Source organism: Streptopelia decaocto (assembly GCF_964273445.1).
Source record: "Streptopelia decaocto genome assembly, chromosome: 2".
Lineage (NCBI taxonomy): Eukaryota > Metazoa > Chordata > Aves > Columbiformes > Columbidae > Streptopelia > Streptopelia decaocto.
Genome location: NC_138655.1, coordinates 53,063,381 through 53,083,887, shown reverse-complemented (window position 1 = coordinate 53,083,887; position 20,507 = coordinate 53,063,381). Strand labels below are relative to the sequence as shown.

At 41.3% G+C, this 20,507-nt stretch overlaps 1 protein-coding gene across 2 annotated transcripts in view; it reads right to left on the bottom strand.

Moving 5' to 3' along the window:
- Positions 1-20,000, bottom strand: part of ARHGAP28 (Rho GTPase activating protein 28) — a 72,335-nt gene extending 52,335 nt beyond the window's left edge. Inside the window, exon 1 of one of the 2 annotated variants that reach the window (XM_082046580.1) lies at positions 19,738-20,000. In XM_082046580.1, the coding sequence (XP_081902706.1) occupies positions 19,738-19,868 (131 nt within the window). In that variant the 5' untranslated portion in view covers positions 19,869-20,000. Of the gene's footprint in view, positions 1-7,102; positions 7,199-19,737 lie in introns of those variants that run through there. The other variant, XM_082046581.1, reaches the window with a different exon arrangement.
- Positions 20,001-20,507: the final 507 nt, after the last annotated feature.

Sequence of the window (20,507 nt, the reverse complement as noted above, 5' to 3'; positions counted from 1 at the left end):
GCTTGGCTTCAGTCCAGAGACCTGGAGCCCACCATGGTCAGTGCTTGGCATACACAGTGCAGCCAAAATACACCTATGCCACCTGAGGAACCAGGACCATTGCTAGCACTACTGAAAGTGTTTTGCCCTCACTTGTATAGGTCTGAGTGGCTGCAGTGCAAGGCAGTGGAGACTCAGGCCCCTAAAAGCCCTTCTATCTGCTCAGGAAAGGAACAATCATCTTTTCAAACACAAATGCCTTCACAAGCCTGACTGAGGTTCCCACTTGCTTTCAAGAACAAGGCTTTTTTCAAGATCTAGAAATCTCTGGCTTCAGCAGCAGTGTCCAAACAAGATGTACCCAGCTCCACGGTTTTCAGGAATGACAATATACAAACGGGCAGTTCTTCAGGGCCAATCATCACCTGTTATTTCCAGCTTTTCTTTCTCAGTCCCTCTCACACTTGCACAAATCCAGCTGGGAAGCCCAAGGACACCAGAAATGTGACAATATCACAGGTTTCACGTAGTTCTGCAAGATGATTATCTGATAATTATTTCCTCTTGGAGTACTCTTCCTTGTATCAAAGTGCTTCAGGTCGCTGTTAATGGAAAAACTGGTGCCAACCCCAGTGCCAGTGGTTTTTCTGGCACTGGCAAGACAGAACAAAAATGCTAATTATCACTGATAGAAAGTGCTGAATCAGAGAAAGGGAAAATTAAAGGTATTTGATAAGAGGTGGTGTTTCAAAAGGCTTTCCTGGCAGCACTGTCAAAGCCGCAGTAACAGCCTGCCTTGCCAGGTCTCTCACCTGCAGGCAGCCCTCTTCAAATGTTCTGGTGGACGAATGCTTCAGCTGGCCCCTGTTCTTCTTTTTCTGCAGATTCGTATGAGCTTAGAGGGCAACTTATGTCGTATAGGACATGTAATATTGACTTACTTAGCCGTGGGTTCTAGCAGATGGGAAAAAACATGCAATTTAAAGGGAGGACAGTGATCTCTGCCAATGTCACAAACACAGGACGTGTACAAGTGCTATCTCATGAAGATGTTCCCTTACCCCCTGCCTCACCAGCATCGATCTCAGGGGTCTGGGTGCCAGAGACCTCCCATGTGATCCCACAAGGCTATGTCTTTGTAGGGCCGCAGTGCTGTTTCTAGTATTTTGGCCCAATTCCAGTGTACATGGAGGCCTGTTTACAGTACTTGTGAAATTTCAGTCTGCTGCTTATGCTACTTCTGCTTATTGCATTTGTTTCTGTGCACTGTGAAAATGTTGTTGTTGCTTTTATTATTACTATTATTATTATTACTATGCACTGGAGGTGTGAGTCAGAAGCAAAAGCCTCCTGGGTGCTGTGCTTTGTACCAGCTACACTGAAAAATGAAAAATGCTGTTTACCAGCAAGAGCCTCCACCCACCTCTGCCCATGCAGAGCCTTGTGCTCCCTGGCCAAATCCTGATTGCAGTTCAGGCAGAAAATGTCATTTTATATGCTACAGTTCAAAGATGGAATTGCTACTTTCTCACTACAGAAACTGAAAAAATTAGGGAGATAAGAAAAACATAACAATAACAGGAAAAATCAGTGTCTTTCCCATATTCAATTACACAGCAATTTTAAAGCTGCTCTCTTGGGTCTTACAAGGCATCGCATTCTGGTCTGGTAAATAACTATTTCTAGCCTTGGAGGGTATGGTCATATGTGTGGACGGACAAGTCTTTAATCTAATCAGTGATCCAGGCATATACTTTGTCTTTTCCACATTCTAGGCCAATTTTATAACTGAGGAAAAGAGGTAAATATTTCCTTTATTTTTGTTTTTCTTTCTGGCAAACTGTTTACAGAATGTAGCAGCTGTTTGAAGATCGCTGGAGGTTTGCAACACTGTTAAAATTTTGTTGCGGGGTGGGGGGGGGGGATTCAGAGAGTGAGCAGGGGAAAGGTGAGGGGTGGTGTTACTGGGGACTGTGGTTTTGCACGTGGCTGAAATGCTGGGTGTCTGCACTTTGGTACCACAGCTCATGCACTGCAGGTGACTAACACATCCAGCACACAGTCACATATGTATGGATGCACAAATGGGTATGGAGCACTGGAGACACCACACCATGGTGAATGTGTACACATCAAGGATTTTTAAAGCATTTAGTAATAATCAACTGAGAGGGGAATTATGCAGCCTGACCCTGAAACTAAAACTTTGCCATGACAGCAAAAAGTGTCTCTGCTTGCTTTGTCATCCCTTTCTCATTACAGTTTTCAGACTGGTTACAGATCTGGCCATAAAATTTGAAAATTTGCTTAGGAACTGTAATCTACATTTGCTCTTCGCAAAGATTCACTGTTATTGAAAAGAATTGAAAGTTGAGTGCATGGAAGGTGCACATCATGGTGACAGCCACATTTAGAGTTACTGACTTGAAGTATTTCATGCAGCATATGCTGTCAGGGACATCACGAGTCCTGGTTTTCTAGGGATTTCTTTAATTTGATTTAACAGCCCATTGCCCCTTTGGGATATATGCTGACAATGCCCGAGAATTTATTACATGCTATCCCTTTTCCTCTGAAGTTTTTCTTTTTTATGGGCTCAGCAAAATGAATAGGAGTTTTGAATAACTCCAGGTAGGACTTTAGTTCAGGTTAAAATATTTTCTCCTGGAGTCTTGTCAGATGCTAGCTGCCTGTACTAGAGTTTCCATGGTGGGCAACCTGTGGCCTAAGCCTGCTTGGCTCTGACTACTCACAACAGGAAAGAAAAAATATGGGGGTTGGAGTGGAGTGGGGAAGGAAACTCTGAGTCAGAAGTGCCAGGGCTCAGAGCTGGAAAGAGTTTTTTCTACAAACCAGAAATATTGAGCAAGGATTGATTCCTGTGAGGTACTCAGCATGCTGGCCACAATCCAGTAAACCACCAGTGTTAGGGGTGCTCTGGAGAATGCCCCAGGGAACAGCCTGAGCACTAAGCACCTGGCAGGATCAAGCTCCAAATTGGGATGAGATACAAACCAGATGGCTTTGTGCTAGCTTTGTCATATTAATAGGGTCTTTGGTTTGCATTTTGACTTCTCTCTCTCCCTCTTTCTCTTATTTCCTCCTTTCTTTCTTTGCCTTTTTTATAAAACAATTCTCATGCGCAATGGGACAGGAGGACAAGGTACCAAAATTTCCCCTTATAATCTTTTCACATGCATGACACTAAAGCAGCATTGCAGAGGACCTGGGTGTCCTGGTGGATAATAGATTGATCATGAGCCAGCAATATACCCTTGTGGCCAAGAAGGCCAATTGTATCCTGGTGTGCATTAAGAAAAGTATGACCAGCAGGTCGAGGGAGGTTCTTCTCCCCCTCTACTCTGCCCTTGTGAGGCTGCATCTGCAGTACGATGTTCAGTTCTGGGCTTCCCAGTTTAAAAAGGACAAGGAATTACCAGAGAGAGTCCAGTGGAGGTCTACAAAGATTATTAGGGGTTTGGAGCATCTTTCTTATGAGGAGAGACTGAGAGTCTGTTCAGCCTGGAGAAGAGAAGGCTGAGAGGGGATCTTATCAACACTTATAAAATCTCAAGGGTGGGTGTCAAAATGATGAGACCAGATTCTTTTCAGTGATTCCCAATGACAGGATGAGGGGCAATGGGCACAGACTGAAGCACAGGTGTTTCCATCTTAATAGGAGGAGAAACTACTTTGAGGGTGCCAGAGCACTGGAAGAGGCTGCCTGGAGGGGATGTGGAGTTTCCTTCTCTGGAGACATTCAAAACCTTCCTGGACATATTCCTGAGTGATCTGCTCTAGGTGACCCTGCTTTAGCAGGTGGGTTGGACTAGATGATCTCCAGAGGTCCCTTCCAACCTCAACCATTCTGTAATTCTGTGATTCTGTAAAGCAAGATCTGGGAAAACTGCTGCTTGTTTTTCACTCAGATCTGATTTAATCAGCGGCGCTTGGACAAGGACTGTCAGGAGTTCGGAGCTGCTGAAGGACGGAAAATGCTGACTCTATCCTCTAATGAGCTTCCCAAATAAGCATGCTGAGTGTGCCGCTGTGTTTGAGAGCATCATTGCCTGCATCAGAGGTCATTCTGATGCCTTCAGGGTTTTTTGCTGGGGGATGGTTGAGCAGGGACAATGAGAGATAGCACTTTGCCTGTTCATAAACCAGGTTCTAACTGAACTGAAGTGAGGTTGCTGCCATGTAGTGCTCAGCACTCACACAACCACTGAGGTCACCTGCCAGAGGCAGTGGGAATAAAATAAAACCCTTTTTGCCGCTTTGTTTTTTTTAAACAAGCTCCTGGCTTTCCTCTTCTTCCATTCCAGCACAGTTACAACTATCTCCAGAACTTCCTCAGACCTGTGATTTGTGCACATGCCAGGTTTTACATGGATGTTTTTGAAATTGAGCACTGCTCAACTGGAAGTTTTCCGAGCTGGAGCCACTTTCCTGTAGGGAGGGCACAGCGAGAAGCCAAGGTGGGACATGAGCCTCTGCCTCTGTGCTGCTGGTACTGCTAATGCACAAGACAGAGCAGTCTGGGCTCAAGTCCGAGCCTTGGAGCCTGAATTAGGGCAAGCTGACAGCTGCCAGACAGGTTAGGGGTATCTACCATTCCCAGGCTCCAGCCGTCACTTGTGCTGGAGCTGTGCACATATGTGGGCTACGCAGTGAGACTTGTGAGGAAGTTTCTGGGATCAATTTAGCATTTAGGCAACTGGAAAAGGAGCTGGCACAGACACCAGGCCTTTGCTTTCATGAGTGCATTAATTTTCTCCTGGCCTTGGAGAGAAATTTTAAATGAATTTAGCACATGTTCGCAAAAAGCTTCCTTTCTCAAAGTTATTCGTGCTGTGGATCCTGCACTTACAAATGATTATGACAGAGAAATGTTGTTCAATGATCATTTTAGTGAGAATGCCTGATGCTGCATTATTATTTAAGAAGTTGACAGTTGACTAGTACTTTTGAGATACATGAATTAAAAAAGTATTTTTTCCTAACTCAGAAGGTGATAGTAGGTACATGAGGAAGCACTAATGCCCCCCTTTCTTCATATCTTTCATCACCCAAGAAAATTTCTTTCTTAGGTACAGTTATGGAGTTCAGGAAAAAGTTTCAGATGCATCTTATTTTAAGAACTTAGAAAAATAATGTTGTTTGCTAGTGCTGGAAAAGTTCCTCGTTGGCAACTGAGCTACATTAACTATCATGTGAAAGTTTAGTCCATGGCAAATGTAGTATAATTCAGTTATTCTGTCATGAAAGAGTTAAAAGCCTAGTCATGTTACTTCTTATTTGCCCTGCGCTAAGAGCAGGTTCCTGGAGGTCCAGGAGGTACACGAGTCTTCAGACAGCTATTTTGTTTGTTTTTCCTACATTTTCAGTCCATACATTGGCCACAGGCAGAGCTACCATTCCGAGAACTGATGGGAAAAGTTTTTTGGTCTCACTGTAACATTTTGAGGCAAAGACCTGGGCTGGAAGATGTATGGGGAGGATCCCAGAGCACTCCCAAATTCCACAGTCAGGCTTAGAAATGACTTAGAGCAACTGGATAACACAATTAATTCCTTCAGGTGTCCATCTGTGACAAAAGTACAATTCAACCTGATATGAAACAGAATATGAATAAATAATGCATGAATCAGGCCCAGCAAACTCTTCAAGAAACACAAGGTAAGCACCACTAAGAATAAGTTTGTGATAAAGTTTGCGTCCAATGAAGATTAAACAACTTTAGCAGCCATAGAGTTTTTCTTGTTATTTATCTTGTCATTAGGGTTAAAACCAGTCCATTCATCAAAAGGTGTTCCAAGTGCTTCGAAACAGAGCAAATCAGAAAACTTTCTATGGTATAGAGAGTAGAAGTGTATAAGTTAAGAATTCTCACTAAGATATCTGATTGGCTTTGTCATGCAAAATAAACTAATTTCATTTTAATTAAGCAAACATTGGATTGTAGCGTGGGGTCACAGATAACCAAGAAGCTACTCTCTTATCATAATTTTCAGGGAAGCAGGCCTTTCCTATTTACATATTGTATAGGATAATAGTCAGATAACACACAGTGTAATCAATAATTTGACCTTAGGCATTTCAAGGTTTGCATCAAAGAAATGTACAGACTTGACCTTTCAAAAAAGTTTCCATGTCAAATCTGGTATATGGGATGCGTATTTTCTTATGCTTTCTTTGTTGAAGTGCCTAGTGACATCATTGTGTTTAGTTAGTTCTTTATACTTCTGAGTAACATTCGATTTTAACAATCAGTATTTAATATTCTAGTCAGAAGCTTTTTTTCCACATAATGCAATTGCAGAACTTTTCAACAGCTTTGATTTCAAGAAGTGCATGAATAAACCAGTAATTTAAATAAAGCAGCACATCAAACTAGATGTTGAAGTTGAGATTCATTTAAAATAAGCTTCAACTAAAGAATTTTGCATGATCTTCCGTCTACTTTCATCATGGTTTTGGTCTATCCTTCACTTCACTGAGCAAAATCTCTTCCAATGCTGTCGAATGTGTCTCATTTCCAAAGACTGACTAGCCAAGTTTTATTTGATGACAATACAAATTCAAAGAAATCCCCTCATCTGAGTAGTGAAAACCGGCACATGAAAGCATGGTTGTCATGAAAGTAGATTTTAGATATTTTCTTTTTAACCTATGTGCTTCCTATTCCCTTTACTAATCACATCTTTATCCTTATGTTTTGAGTTTTCTCTTGAGTTACTTTAGATTTTTGTCATGATTGGAAGATTTCTTGATTAGATTTATGATTGGTTGTTGTATTATTTTATTTTATCTTATCTTTACATAAGCTAATCTTTATGAAAATACGGATAGGATAACAAAACTCCACCAATCTACTTCCCTTAGGCACCCAAAGAATTCTATTTCTATTCATTTTCATGGATGTTTATGATCAGAATCTATTCAATAATTCATCTCTAGAAGGTACAACATCAGCTGCAAAGATTGAAATACCTTCCCAATTCTCAAAATCTACAGGACACATTGCAAAACCGCCAAAGAGCAACTCATCAATAGTCAAAATATCAACAGCAAATAGAATATCACAGCTAGAAGAAAAAAAATCCCACAACCTGATACTTACAAAATTTCTTAAAATCTAGCCACTTGTTTCCATCCAGTTGCAGGCCAGAGGATAGCTGTGCACCAGGCAGAGACACCAACAGTCCATCTTTTGTCACCTGCCCCCAGGGCTATTTGAAGTCTGGTGAAGAGCAACCTGCTGCGCAGTTACGTAACGACAAAATAGCACGAAGGAAAAAACATACGTGATTTTGCATCAGCTCTTTTGCTTTCTGCACAGCAATTCCCATGAAGATTGCAATGTAGAATATTTTTTTTGTGCTGTTAGTATTGCTCACTTTGAGTTTTTATAGCTGCTTGGAGGTCTGCATCATTGTATTTGATTTCGGCTAATCAAGCAGACAAATGAACAGGAATGCAGACACACAGCACTGTAAAAAACACAGAAGGAAGTTTTTTCAAACAAAATCCCTTTATTAGGCAATGATTCCAGTGACGCAATCAGAATAGGAAGGAAAGTCTGTGCTGCTTCATTGTTTTCTTTGGATTTTGGGGTCCAGTGCTGACTTGTGATAATATTTCCATTCATAAGTATATTTCTCTGAGGGCAATCCAAAAAAGTGACTATGATGAATCTAATAGGAAAAAATATCCCATTGAATTTGCTAAGTTTTTCCATCATGAGTGACCATTACAAAATTGCCCCACTCAGTTATCTTTCCTGTGTAGTTAAGTAGTTTTTGGCTAAGTTTATTGTCTTTATCAGAGTCACAAAATGCAAAAAGTGGATTCAATAGAAATGTAATTACAGGGAAAATCAATAACTGATTCATCCCTGTGAGGAGTTTAAGAGGTTTAAAATAAGATGATGGCGTGAATAGGATAAACGACCAAAGAGGAACACTGCAACATATATGAAGGGTAGAGAGTTGGTTGTGGGGACATTATCTTTAGAGGCAAGCCCAAAGCCTGCTGTCACCAAGAGGAGTTTTGGATCTGGCCTTAAATGTGGTGAGATGTCAATTACATTTATAATCCAGAGATTCAACTCCCTATAACCTCAACGGTTCAACAGTTAAAGTAAACATGTACTTTCTACAGACGTGACTTATCTGATCGACCCATCACACCACATAATTCTAAACAGGATTTTCCAGGTGACATGTACAAAGCACTGTATCATCTCTCTGACTTTAGGTAGCATGGTTTAAATGTGTGAAAAAACAATGGTAACAGAAATGTTAGCTGAAGCAAACAGGATTTTTCCTTACATCTTCCTGGCATAAAATGCACAGCAACAGTTTTGCGAAGTAAGCAAATACTTAATAAAATGTAAAATTGATATTGAAGATTAAGGAGTTTCCTCCCTTTCTGTAAGAATATGTCACTCCTCTCACCATAGGTATGTGTTGTTTATTGTTAAACATCTTCTGAAGATTGCTTGAAAGCAATAAGTAGATAGCAAGGACAAAGCTGATCTGCTGTAACCACATTATGGAGCATTACTCATTTTATAGGCTTATAGGTTGTCAGAAATGATGGAAAAGTGCTATTAAGTTTTTAACTAAATATAGATCACAGAAAAGCAGAGAAAAATAAACACTGAGCTTATTATCTACAGCTATACCAGTTGTTTAAGTATATTGACATCAGTGAATGTTTTAAGACCATGTGAAGATGGCCAAACCCATGTATATGTGTTTCTGTAAAGATATCAGAGAAAAACTCTTCCCACTATCTACCATTTTCCTGCCTGTTTCTGGTACCTGTTCCAAAATGCTTTACTTAGTTTATAAGATAAATACAATAGTAAGTTCAAATTTATTTGAAGTCTTCAACGATTGCCTATCAAATCTGTATGCTGCTGCTACGTCCGGTGAATTCATGGGAGGTGCATATCTGCAGGCTTTAGGGTAGCCCCACAGTTGCATATCATTTCAGTGATTGGTTCATTTCTATTGTTGTATAGCCTGAGGTCCCCCTTGGCTTGGATGAAATATAAAATCTATCCCCATGATGGAAACTCATCACCAACAGTCTCAAAGGATGTAACTTAATCTAGCCGTCCACTCCACTGATATAATTAGGAATGCACTTTGTTAGCTTCTGAGGGTTTAACTACAGCTGGCTGGGTTCAAGACAGTCTCAGAAACCAATCTGTTCTTAGTAACACCATCTCCTTCACAAAATCACAGACATACTTTCAGCAGATATACCCAGCTAACTGTTGAATGGTGTTTTTCCACCCACTTATGTAGTGGTCAATGTCTTTCTCAGCATAACTGAAGCTCTGGATCAATGCCATGCAATGATTCAGAAACCAAAGGCTGAGCTGACAGCTCAAGAATAAAGGTTATGAACCTTATTTACAGTGTTTGAATGTGGCTCAATTCAGCCTCTGAACATCATCATCTTCCTGATCCAGCTGATGAGATTTAATTAGAAAAGGGATACTAATGGATAGTCAGATGCTGACTGGCCTATCTATTGTTTAAAAAATACCAGATGTTTTAGGCTCTATTTGCTAGGAAAATCAGAACTCTACTCTTCACACAAATTAGCTAAGTTCAGAGAAAAAATTCTAATTAAAATTTAAAATTTTCTTTAAATTTATTCATCAGGACTACTTCTGGCTCCCTGCTGTACTCTTGCCTCTTCTGCTGCAATCTGCAGGGACTGACGTGAAGAATACTTTCACAGTGTTATCAATAAGCTTTTCTAACTGAATATCACAAGCAGCACTCCTCTCTCATGTGTTTTTCTCTGGTAGGAATCTGATTTGCACAAATGAATGAGATATTCTGTTATGATTCAAGTCAGATAAAGTTTCAGCCTGCAAACTATTTGAGAAAATTGCAGTACAGCTTTCCACCTCCTTACTTTAAGCATCTAGACCTGAAAAAAATACCCAGGCTTAACCTGTTTACCAGCTGAGTAGCCTGTTCAGAAAAAACATACCTTTTTTTTAAAAAAAAAAAAAAAAATTCTTATCACTTCTGAAGCATTAGTCTAAACATTTTGAATTCCAGCCTTCAAGGTTCCACCTACAGCTGTGTCAGCAGGCTGGGAACAGGCTCCCCAGGGCCAGAAGCCCTACAGCTGTGTTGTGCGGTGCTGCACCTGTGTATTGGTTTAGGCAAAAAGCCGTGCTAACATCGCTCTACAGCTCCTGGACATAGCCAAAGGGAGGTCAGATTTGCACACAGCCGCCCCATAAAAAGATATCCTGATTTGCTGTGTTGTAATTGTTACCTGGTAATCACAAAATTCACTGAAGCCATGGATTTATTACTTTGCTGTTAAACCTTATGGTGTCAGACTGAACTTTTAAATTTTGTTTCCATTGGTTTATTTGGTTCCTTTTTGCCTCTAATACGGATTTTCAGTAGGTGTCAGAATACAGGCATCGGAACTGGGCCTCAAATACTGATAGTACATAAATTTCAGTGTCCTGTGTCTAAGAGAAAAAAAAAAAGGGCTGTGAATTAAATAAAAATGCACTGTACCTCCTTCTTGCTTCAGTAAGTCTCCAGGTAAGTAGGAGAAGGTTAACTCTGAAAATTACAGCTCACTGTATCTCTTAGATTTCTTGATAGCATTAACAAGTGTTGGTTACAGACATCCCCATTACCTGCATGAATATCATACCCGATGTTTGAAACTGAAAAGAGAAAATGAGCCTCCAAGAACATCCTATGATTATAAACTCTCCATACAAGTGGTCGATTACTTAAAACTACAGTGGGTCATTGTTTTATGGCATGTTAACATAATTAACTACAGATTTACTTGTATTCAATGTAGACTGAGGCAAGCTGGTTTGGTCTGCATGGTCTTACTGCATTGCTGAGTGTGGCAATGTTAACTTCAGGAATGGGTTAGCTAATTCTTATTTTAAAAAATCAGCAGTTAAAAAAAGCCACAAAAGATGGAGTTAATTCAGGATGAAATGCATCTCGACCACAGAAAACAGCTGCAGAGTCAATGTCCCTCCCAAAAATCTGTGATGTGCTTCCTAAATACAGAACATGGAGGCCCTGTATGTTGAAGAAAGCTTTTCAAAAATTGACATAGTAGATTTATTTGCCACTCTTCCTCGGAGGAGACAGTTGGTGTGTAGAAATACACTTGAAGAAGATTCTAGCTACTTTTTGTCTTGTGGGATAAGTGCCATATACACTGTGAATTGCCAATGAGACATGGGTAGGCTTAAGCTTCATGCTACACTTTTGGACTGGTACATACCATATACACATATAAATAAGAACAAATTAATACTTCCAGAAACTTCACATTTCCAGTAATGTTATACTTAAATTCTTGTGGTTTAATTGCTTTTTATAATTGAAAGAGAGGAGGGAAGAAAGCAAGCAAACAAGGCAGCATCAAAGGATCGCAGCAGATCACTGGGGATTATGGGGAAGTGCATCCTCTGAGTGTAAGATGTAAGAAGGACCTTACACAAGGCAGACACAACTGTTTCAGCAGGCGACTAAAGACTCCCACATATTTAAAAGACCCCTCTCCTGTGCTTGGCCAGCTGTCCCTGCTTCCTTCTGCCCACCCTCCCTCCAAAAGCTGTCACTTTCAATGTGAAATCCTGCTGCAGCCTGAGTACAAAGGCTTCCCTTTTCTCTGTTCATCAGTATAAGCTCCCGGTTTCCTTTCACTTCCTTGCACATGCACGATCTGGGCACCATCTGGCCCAGAAATGGCCAAGGACAGCCAAGCCTGCAAAACATCTTCAGAGAATGCCCCAGGCTCCCCTGCTCCATGTTCCACCTGTAACTACAGCAAAGATTTTATATTAATCTCTGATACCTCCAGGCAAATATTTAGAACTTGAGTTTTCAAAATGTTTGAATAACAGAAGGAACTACTGCAAAAAGAAGACGGGCCTAGTCACCATTATGTTTTAACTATCTTCTATCTATCTATCTATCACGATGTCTTGTTCTGCAAGAATCCTATTAAATAGGAAGGCAATCTGAGTTGAGACAAGAGTTAACACAACTAGATCTTGCCCTTTAAGCGAAGTTATTGACAAAAAGATCTGAGTTCTGATGGCTTGATTCCATTTCCAGTAAATTCAGAGGTAAAACCTCCATTATTACACCTAAGTATCCATTAACTCAGTCTGTGTGCATAAACAAGGCTCATGCCCCACTTGATATTCCACTGCAGGATATGTTATTGACCTTTTATTAGAGTATAAAAAAGACAGAGCATTTCATGTTAGATTGGATGCTATGACTATCCAGTTCTTGCTCTCACACTAATGTTAACCTTAAAAAGGATCTGACATTATCACTTTTAGATTCCCTTGTGACCACTAGGTATGATCATCACTGGGCCAGAAAATAAGCTTGGATGATATGTTGTTCTGAGCTTTTATTAGCCAGAGAAAGAGAAACTGATGGGGAAAAGGGTCTTCATCACCATACCTAGAGTTTGAATAGACTAACCCAGAGTCTGGGTAACTGCAGACTCTCTGATGTCTGCAGGGGTGTCAGTAGTGAGGAACATACTACTCAGTGAGTCGAACTCAGGCCTTGTATAAATTTGTTATTCCCTGCTCAAATATGTTCATTGGGAAGCTAGTCTTTTTTCTGGTTGGCTATAGTAAAATATGAGGACTTGCAGATCTAGAGCTGCAAGCATCTCTAGTAACAAGCTGTGAGAGTGACCTGATCTCTGATGTCCCGAGGTTTTGCCCACATATATTCAAAACACAGTTGCCCAGCTTGCCTCTTGCTTTACTTGTCTTTCAGCTGGTGAATGATGTCAACACAGCTGGACTTCTACATCCAGTATTGGTTTTCAATTTATAATCCCCTCTGCCTCTCTTCACTGATAGGGCTCTTCTCCACAAAAAGACTTATGATCATTATTTTGCTCATTATATGGTCAGAACAACTTCTACAAAAAGAGGTGTTATAAATGGCTCGTATAGTCTTCAGGTGGAAATTCAATAAAAGCAACACTTAGTAGCAGAGATTTCTGTCTTTCTGTTGTTCAGCCTTCTTCTGTCTAAACATCCAGCAAAGGTCCATCCTAAACTGGATGATTTTGCACAACTGAAAATCCTGCAGCCTTACATAACCGATTATTACACATAACACCCTGAATAAGAAAACATAACCATCTTCAAATGAACAAGCTCCTTTAGGCTCCCTGCTCCAGTGTTTTTTCCATTCTCCTCAGAGACTCTGGCAGAGCCTGGAAAGCTAACAGATATAGGCAGGGGAAAAAATAAATTACAGAGACGAGGGGTCCCTCATAGAGCACTAGTCTTTCTCTTGCATTAATTACAAGGGATGACAACTCAAGCATTTCTACTGACCTCTGCTAAAATTCTTTTTCACAGTAGCAGGGGTTCTCTTTCAAACAACCTGTATTTTAAACCACTTCAGCTTTTGACTTAAAAATCACCGTTTAAATGCCATTCCAAAACCTATTGGCACGTGTCTCTGGTGGGACTTGGGGGTCCACTGTGAATGGCCTCACCATACAACATCCTTTGGGACGTATTTCTTTTTTTCTCTCCAGTTCCTTTTATTTGCACACAAGGAGGAGAATTAGATCACCTGCCTGTGAAGATGGTTCTTCTCCTGCCCTCCTTTGCTGCCCTCTTCTTCCCATCCCCTTGCTTTCTCTTTTTGTCTCCCTCTTTTGAGTCCTTTCCACATACAACAGGACTGGGAAAAACACAATGGGGACTGTTTCCAATGAGACAAAAAGAGGGAGGCAGGCCAAGGTGCCAAAATGCCAGATGGGATGCCTGACTTCAGTCAGCAGCCTGGGACGTGACCCTGGACACTCTTCTCCCATCACGGTAGTGCCTGAAGGCTGCACGGAAAGCGATCCCACCCCAATGGCAGATGTGCTGCCTCCTGGCTTCATTCTGCGGTGCTGCCTGGCCAGCTGGAGCAAAGCACCGCTGTGGGCCAAGTGGCTGCTAGAACTGTGGTTTGCCAAAATCCAGGATGTTAACTTGACTGTTTGCTATGGATACTCTGCATTATTTCAGGATGTGAATCTATATTTGTACAGTGCTAACCAGATGCTTTTCAGATACTGTCCTAGCTAGGACTTTTACTAGTATTCCATAGCTGTCTTGCAGCTCCCACCACTGTACGTTTTCCACACATTTACACTGTATTATTTTGATCTCCTGTGCAAAAATGACACTTTACAGTTCTTGATTCCTGGCTGTTTGTTATGCCAGTGCTGTCAGTCTGTCTGATGCAATCTGAAGGTGTCTGTGTAGGGCATGCAGGGCTCTCAGGTCCTACTTCTTTTTTTTTTTTCTTTTTTCAAGCAGCTCCAACCCTCATGTAATCAGAGATAAGTGACTTAGTTAAAAAATGAAGGGGGCAGCTGGCTAAATGCTCAACCAAACAAAATGATCAAAGGGACAGTGCCAGATGTTTTCCATCAGCTCTGCATATGGAGGTACCAGGGAGAGCAGCAGGAGCACCAAACTAAAAAGAAACCAGAGAAGCCAACTCTAGTTTCAACCATAACGTGAGGAACTGGCTATAAATATTACATTCCTCAGTGAAGCTCCCAGAGGACATTCTGTAGGCATTTCTAAAACCTACAGGAAAAGCATGTCTACTATTGTCTGACTTATTTATATGTATCCTCATGGTAACTGTTTTATTAAGAATTATCATTCTTAGCATCTATAAAAATATACTTTAAAAATCATATTTTAGGAAGCTGCTAGAAATTATAAAAGTGTTTTTTCCACAAAACGTATTTTTACCCAACCTGTGCCAATACAGTATTTTCCTAGATCCCTGTTTTTGTGGGATTTTCTTTTACCACTTTTAGTACATTTTAAAATGTTAATTTCATAGGTTTTAAGTCTAAGTTACTGCAAGAGGCCCAAGTCATTTCAAGTTTTGTTGTGGAAAAGGAGACAGCTTTTTATTTTTGTCTTCTGCGGAAGTTTGTGGTAGAGTGAGATAAACATCCAAAATACCTAAGTTTGTTTATCCTGCATCACTTAGAAGACATTCTTGACATCACTTGTATACAACTGAGCAGGGGAGCTGCTCAATCAGTGCTGACTGAAATTAAACCCAGATCACTCAGCCTCAGGGCGTACAGACCTTACTTCCCTGCGATAAAATCTGCTTCTGTTGGGATAAAACCTGAACTACTCATAGAGCTCCACTTGTCACAAACCAAATTTCAGTGCACAAAGGCTGCTTCTCCAGTTTTTTACTTCCAGAGAAACAGTCTTTATTTCAGGACACTTTACCTGACCATGACATATCTCTGTCATGCCTTGGTGCTCACAAGAGGGGATGAATATTGCAGAGGGATCTGCACCCATGCTTGTCCAAATTAATGCAAGTCTTAGCCTTGGAGAGTGGGGATTCTGGAAGCTGCCAGCAGGGAACTCAAGGAAACTATAGAAAATATTCCTGTTCTTTTTTTTGATTCTACAGTTTAGTGGTGTCTGCCTAAAAGTCACGTCCTGCCAGCAGGAGGAGGGAGATGTGCTGAACATTAGGACATTGGAAAGGCATTTCCCTAAGACAGTTGGATGTGCCAGACTTGCCCTTGACTAGGGGAGAAGCCAAGAAGGGGTCTTGGCTGCATTGTTCAGTGGTAGTGAAATCCACTTCATTCTTTCCTTATGAAGCATGCTCCTAGGTTTTGTAGTATATATGCTGCTCTTTGCATGAGTATTGATTATGAAGATGTTTATTCTATGTATAAACAGCTTGATGTGCCCTTTAAAAGCTTCTCTAAACCCACACTGCAGGAACAAAGCATGTGAACGTGCTTTTTCTTTCCCCTGATTCTTATCTCATGAACATATAAGCCTAAAACACTCATTGCAGTGGAAATGTTTGTGATTTGTAGTGCAGGATGAGTTTTTCGCTGGTAGATACGCTAGTAACAAACGGGCTGAGGAACTCTCTGTCGTATTTGAGGCAAGAAAAGCTTAAGCATGACTCACTTAGGAATGCTTTGTACTCCCCTAATTGCTTAATTACCTCAGAGAGCTCACTGGCCGTTTGGCACAGAGGTCATGCCTGTTTCCTCTGAGCACAGGAAAAACTCCTCCTAGCTTCTCCTAGAAGGATAAAAAGGAGATGTGAGGAAGACCTGTGGCTGTGGCCTCGCTTTTCCTCTGTATAATACAGGAGAAGTATTTCTACACAACTAGAAATGCCTTTATTATTTGAATTGAAAATGGTAAAGTTTATAATTACATAACATAAATCAGCATTTTCACCTTTGCACTGAGGTAGTATATGTATTGAAAGGGATAGCATGATATTCTGTGGTGTTTGATACTGGTACTTGTGACATCTGAGTTCTAATAAATGGGACTAAAAAAAGTTGAGAGGGATGCCACGAGTACAGGAACCTTCCCCACTATGCTCATTTGTCATAGAATTAGTCTAATTGCCAAGCAAAGAAAATAGAGGTCTCCCCAACACCTTGTTCTTAAAGGCAATAAGTAAAAAAAAATATGAAAAATATAAATGCGAGGAACGGGGGCAATCATGCAAACCAGATGACAAGTGAAGAGAAAGGACCTGAATGTCACACGAGAAAAATGGAAAATGAACTTCCTAGTTACATTAACAGAATGAAATGAAGATTTGACTGGAGAATTCTCCTGGACATCTAGCGAACTCAACAGTGCAGTTTTCAGGGCTCACCGCATGTATGGAACTAGTAAAGTAAGTCTGCCAGATGGAACAAAAGGACTAAGATAGAAATGAATGATATAGATGGCCGAGGAGGAGACATTTTAGTATAGCTATCACTAGCCCCCCTGATGATCTCTTGTTCTAGAGAATGGCTGGGATTTGTGGTTCCTCTTCTTAATAATTTTATTAGTGTTATCAAACAGTAAAATTGGAAGGTAGAATTCTGCTTTGCAGGTTGGTGATGGCATCACTACATAGTTAAACTTATATCGCACTCTCCCTCCCCTTCATTACAGCTATGAATTTGCTATCCATCATTGCACACTGCTGCATCTTCCATTTGAAGAAGCTAAAGTGCATATTTTTCTGTCCCACTTAAAGCCCACCAACTAACAACCCTTCCCTCACTGGGCTTATGAGTGAAAATACTTGTGGCTGCTATACTTCATGCTGATGCTGATGCTGCTGGTGTATGTTTTAGATGTGCACAGGATGCCTGCCTTAGTGGCCCTTCAAGAGTTGTAAATGGATGTGAGTCCCAGTGGTGTGATGCATATAAGTTATTTTGTTGGTGTGAACTTTGCTGTCCATGGGCTTCTCAGCTGTGTACTTGGATTGCAAGAGTGTTTTGAGATAGTCATTTGTTTAAAGGTTCATGATGGCTATTTAAATCTTTCCTTTTTTAAATAGTGGGAAACAGAGCAGTTTAATGTCAACTGAAACTGCATTAAGTTCCCCTTTCTGTGAGAAACCTCCACTTAGAAGACTCCCAAAGTGAAAGTGTTTGCAAGAGAAAACGTAGCAGGGAGACACTCGTATCCAAGCCCAGCTCTGGTGAATAGAGCTGTTCTTCTGACATGAAGAAGCACTCCAAAGCACGAGAGATGTTTGGAGGGGAGAAAGAAATCGAAAGATCTTGATCCCTGAGCTGAAGAAGAACTTGCCAGCAGTTTATCAAAGTGAAGGCTAATAGGCAAGTCTGATTCTGTTCTCACAGATACATACCTGAAGTATGGACTTCATTAGAGCTACATCTAACTAAACCCAACAAAATTCAGAGGAAAGTCAAGCTTGTGTCCCGACGTTTTTTGTTATTAAATGAAAAATGGACTAACACCTTTATTCTTTGCATGCTTTTTCAAATCATTCTGCTGGAGAGTCAAGGAATTAGCATGTTGTGGTGTGGGTGGCTGCCCCAGGGATCAAGGAACGCCAGGCAGAGTCTGTAGTGGAGCTTCTTGCATTAGGATGGCGGCAGAGGAAACTATACAGAAAATGCAGTCCTGGAAAGAGTTCTTAGAAGATGAAGTAGGGATTAAGCCAGAGCCTATTTTACCATTTGCTAAAACTCTCAGTGCATTTGCCTTCATGGACTCTGCATTCCAGAGGACTGCATGCTGGGTTAATAAAATCCCTCTCTTGAACAGGCTTTGGAAACTCAGACGGTCACTGACTGCCCATATGGCAGAATTTGGCGATTGCTATTAGACAGCTGCAGGAAGTGGAAGACAAGAAAAGGCTGGCAGCACCAAAATTTTAGGGACACATAGACATATAGAGGGACACATGGCTTTGCCTCATAGCAGGAGCTTCCAAAACCTGTTCCTCATCAAAATGCCAAGATCCTATTTTCTTTTTTACTTTCAGGAACTGCAGTTTGCACTTCTGCTTTCCGTAGGTGACACGTATGTGATTTAAACCCTCATACACCCTGAGCTTAAGTTTCAAGAGCATTTTAAAACAATTAGCACACCTACAAGAAACACAGCAAACCACCACATTTCCGTTGCTCTCCTCAAAGGGAGATCCAGTTTAGCATTCTTCCTTGGGGAAGAAATGACATGCTCCCCAGTAACCCAATGCCAAACCACTGTTCTCTGCTTTGAGCAGCAAATGCCATTCTTACCATGTCTAAAAGCCCAGACTGTGTTTCTTTTCTTAACATAAAATTGTGTATTTTGGTACTGCTCTCAAACAACAGTTTAACAGAACAAAGGAGTTATCTTTATGAGACAGCCAGGGAAATACACAAAGAACAGGAAGATGCAGCTAACCTAAATAATGACAATGAAAACAAAACAGCTATCGGCTATAAATAAACAATATGAAGTAAATATCATTATTTTTATTAAGAGAAGACACAGACTTAATTCCTGGGGATAAAAACATCTACTGTTTCCTCAGACTTCAGTTCTCATTTTTTTTCGGTCAAGCCACAGAGTAACATTTCCTACTTTCTTCAACTTTTTGCAGTATGAACTTTCATACTACTTCTTTTGGAGAATTTGCAAAACCCAGACACGTATGTTTAGGAAAAAGGTCAGATTTTCCAAAACAATAAAATTGACCAAAATGCTATTTTTGAACTGTGCAAATACAGGCATTCTTACAGAGCAGGGAAGTAAACATACACAAGACTGCATTAATTAAGACAATACTTAGCTTCCTGCAACACGAAGGAATTTTCTTATTTAGACTAAGTCTTTAACCATGCAATCTCCCATTGTGTGCATATGGCTGTGCAAAGCAGTAACTGCAATTTCACAAAAAGGCAAGAGCTGGTCCTGACCTGATGGGTGAATGGGGAAGGAATTAAAAAATCCTATAAACCAAAGCCAGAATCAACTTTCTTAGAGCCAGACTCAGTCACTCCAGCCTTCTCACTTCGCGTAACACGGTCCTAAACAACCTGAGCAGAAGCTGAATTCACATGTTTTGTTTTTTTTTTTTCCTGGAGATTGTCTTGTTGAGTATCTTGGGCAGGAAACTGACCTGATTTGTTGACTTACAAGATTTAAAATAAGCACTCGCGTTTCCCCCTCCCAGTCCTGACCAGCAGCGCTGGGCTGAATCACTTCCCCGCTAATGGGGAGAAACGTGCAAGAGCAAAGCGCTTGCAAAGTGACCGAGCATTCGGGAAACACTCTTGGGCTGACATACAGCCAGCAAAAACCATGACTGACCCTGGCGAAATGGCAGAGCACGGCACCGGTCCCCATCCCTCAGGCTTTACCTGCTGGTGGGCGAATGGCCAGGGGGAATGTCCTGCACAAAGTTCTGCTCCATGCCTGGGATCCTGGCGGGGCTGTGGGGATGGTAGGCTGTCAGGACCACGCTGCCTGAGTCCTTCATCTCCATGGTCATAGGCACATGTCGGCCCCGCTGCCGGTGACAAAGGCCGGTGACCGGGGTGTGCCGATGGGCACTGATGGGAGGGCAAGGGGTCCTGTCACGAGCGCCAGAGCATGGCCTGGCTCCCTCACAGCCTCTCGCCACCGTTTGCTGTCAGGAGAGCTGTGTGAGCGAGACACGGCTCCTCTCCCCGTCAGGAAAGCTGAATTAGCATATATTCAAAAACACCGCCCACAAAACAACCCACAGGGAAGTTACTACGTTCCTAGGAAACTAGAAACCTGAGATAATCCTGCACGGCACCGAGCGACCGCTGGGAAAACTTCTTGCTTGCATTCTTTTCCTTTCCTTTTGAGAGCCAATTTCTTATCCTGCTCCTGAAATAGGCTCGACTAAGTAAAATTATTTACCAGTTAGGCAGGAGGACGAGCGGAGAGCACAACTCAAACACAAAAAGTGGTTTGGCAGAGCAGGGAGTGACATTTAAGCTGCTTACATGAGAGATTCAGAAACCAAGCGGGCTCTGCTCTGTTTAAACTATCAAGGAGCAGGAACCTTGATTTCCTACATGCAAGATCATTTCTGTGGCAGAGAACCACACTTACTTTCTCCTGAAACCAGATAAATCTTTCGTTTTTCCTGATACGGCTG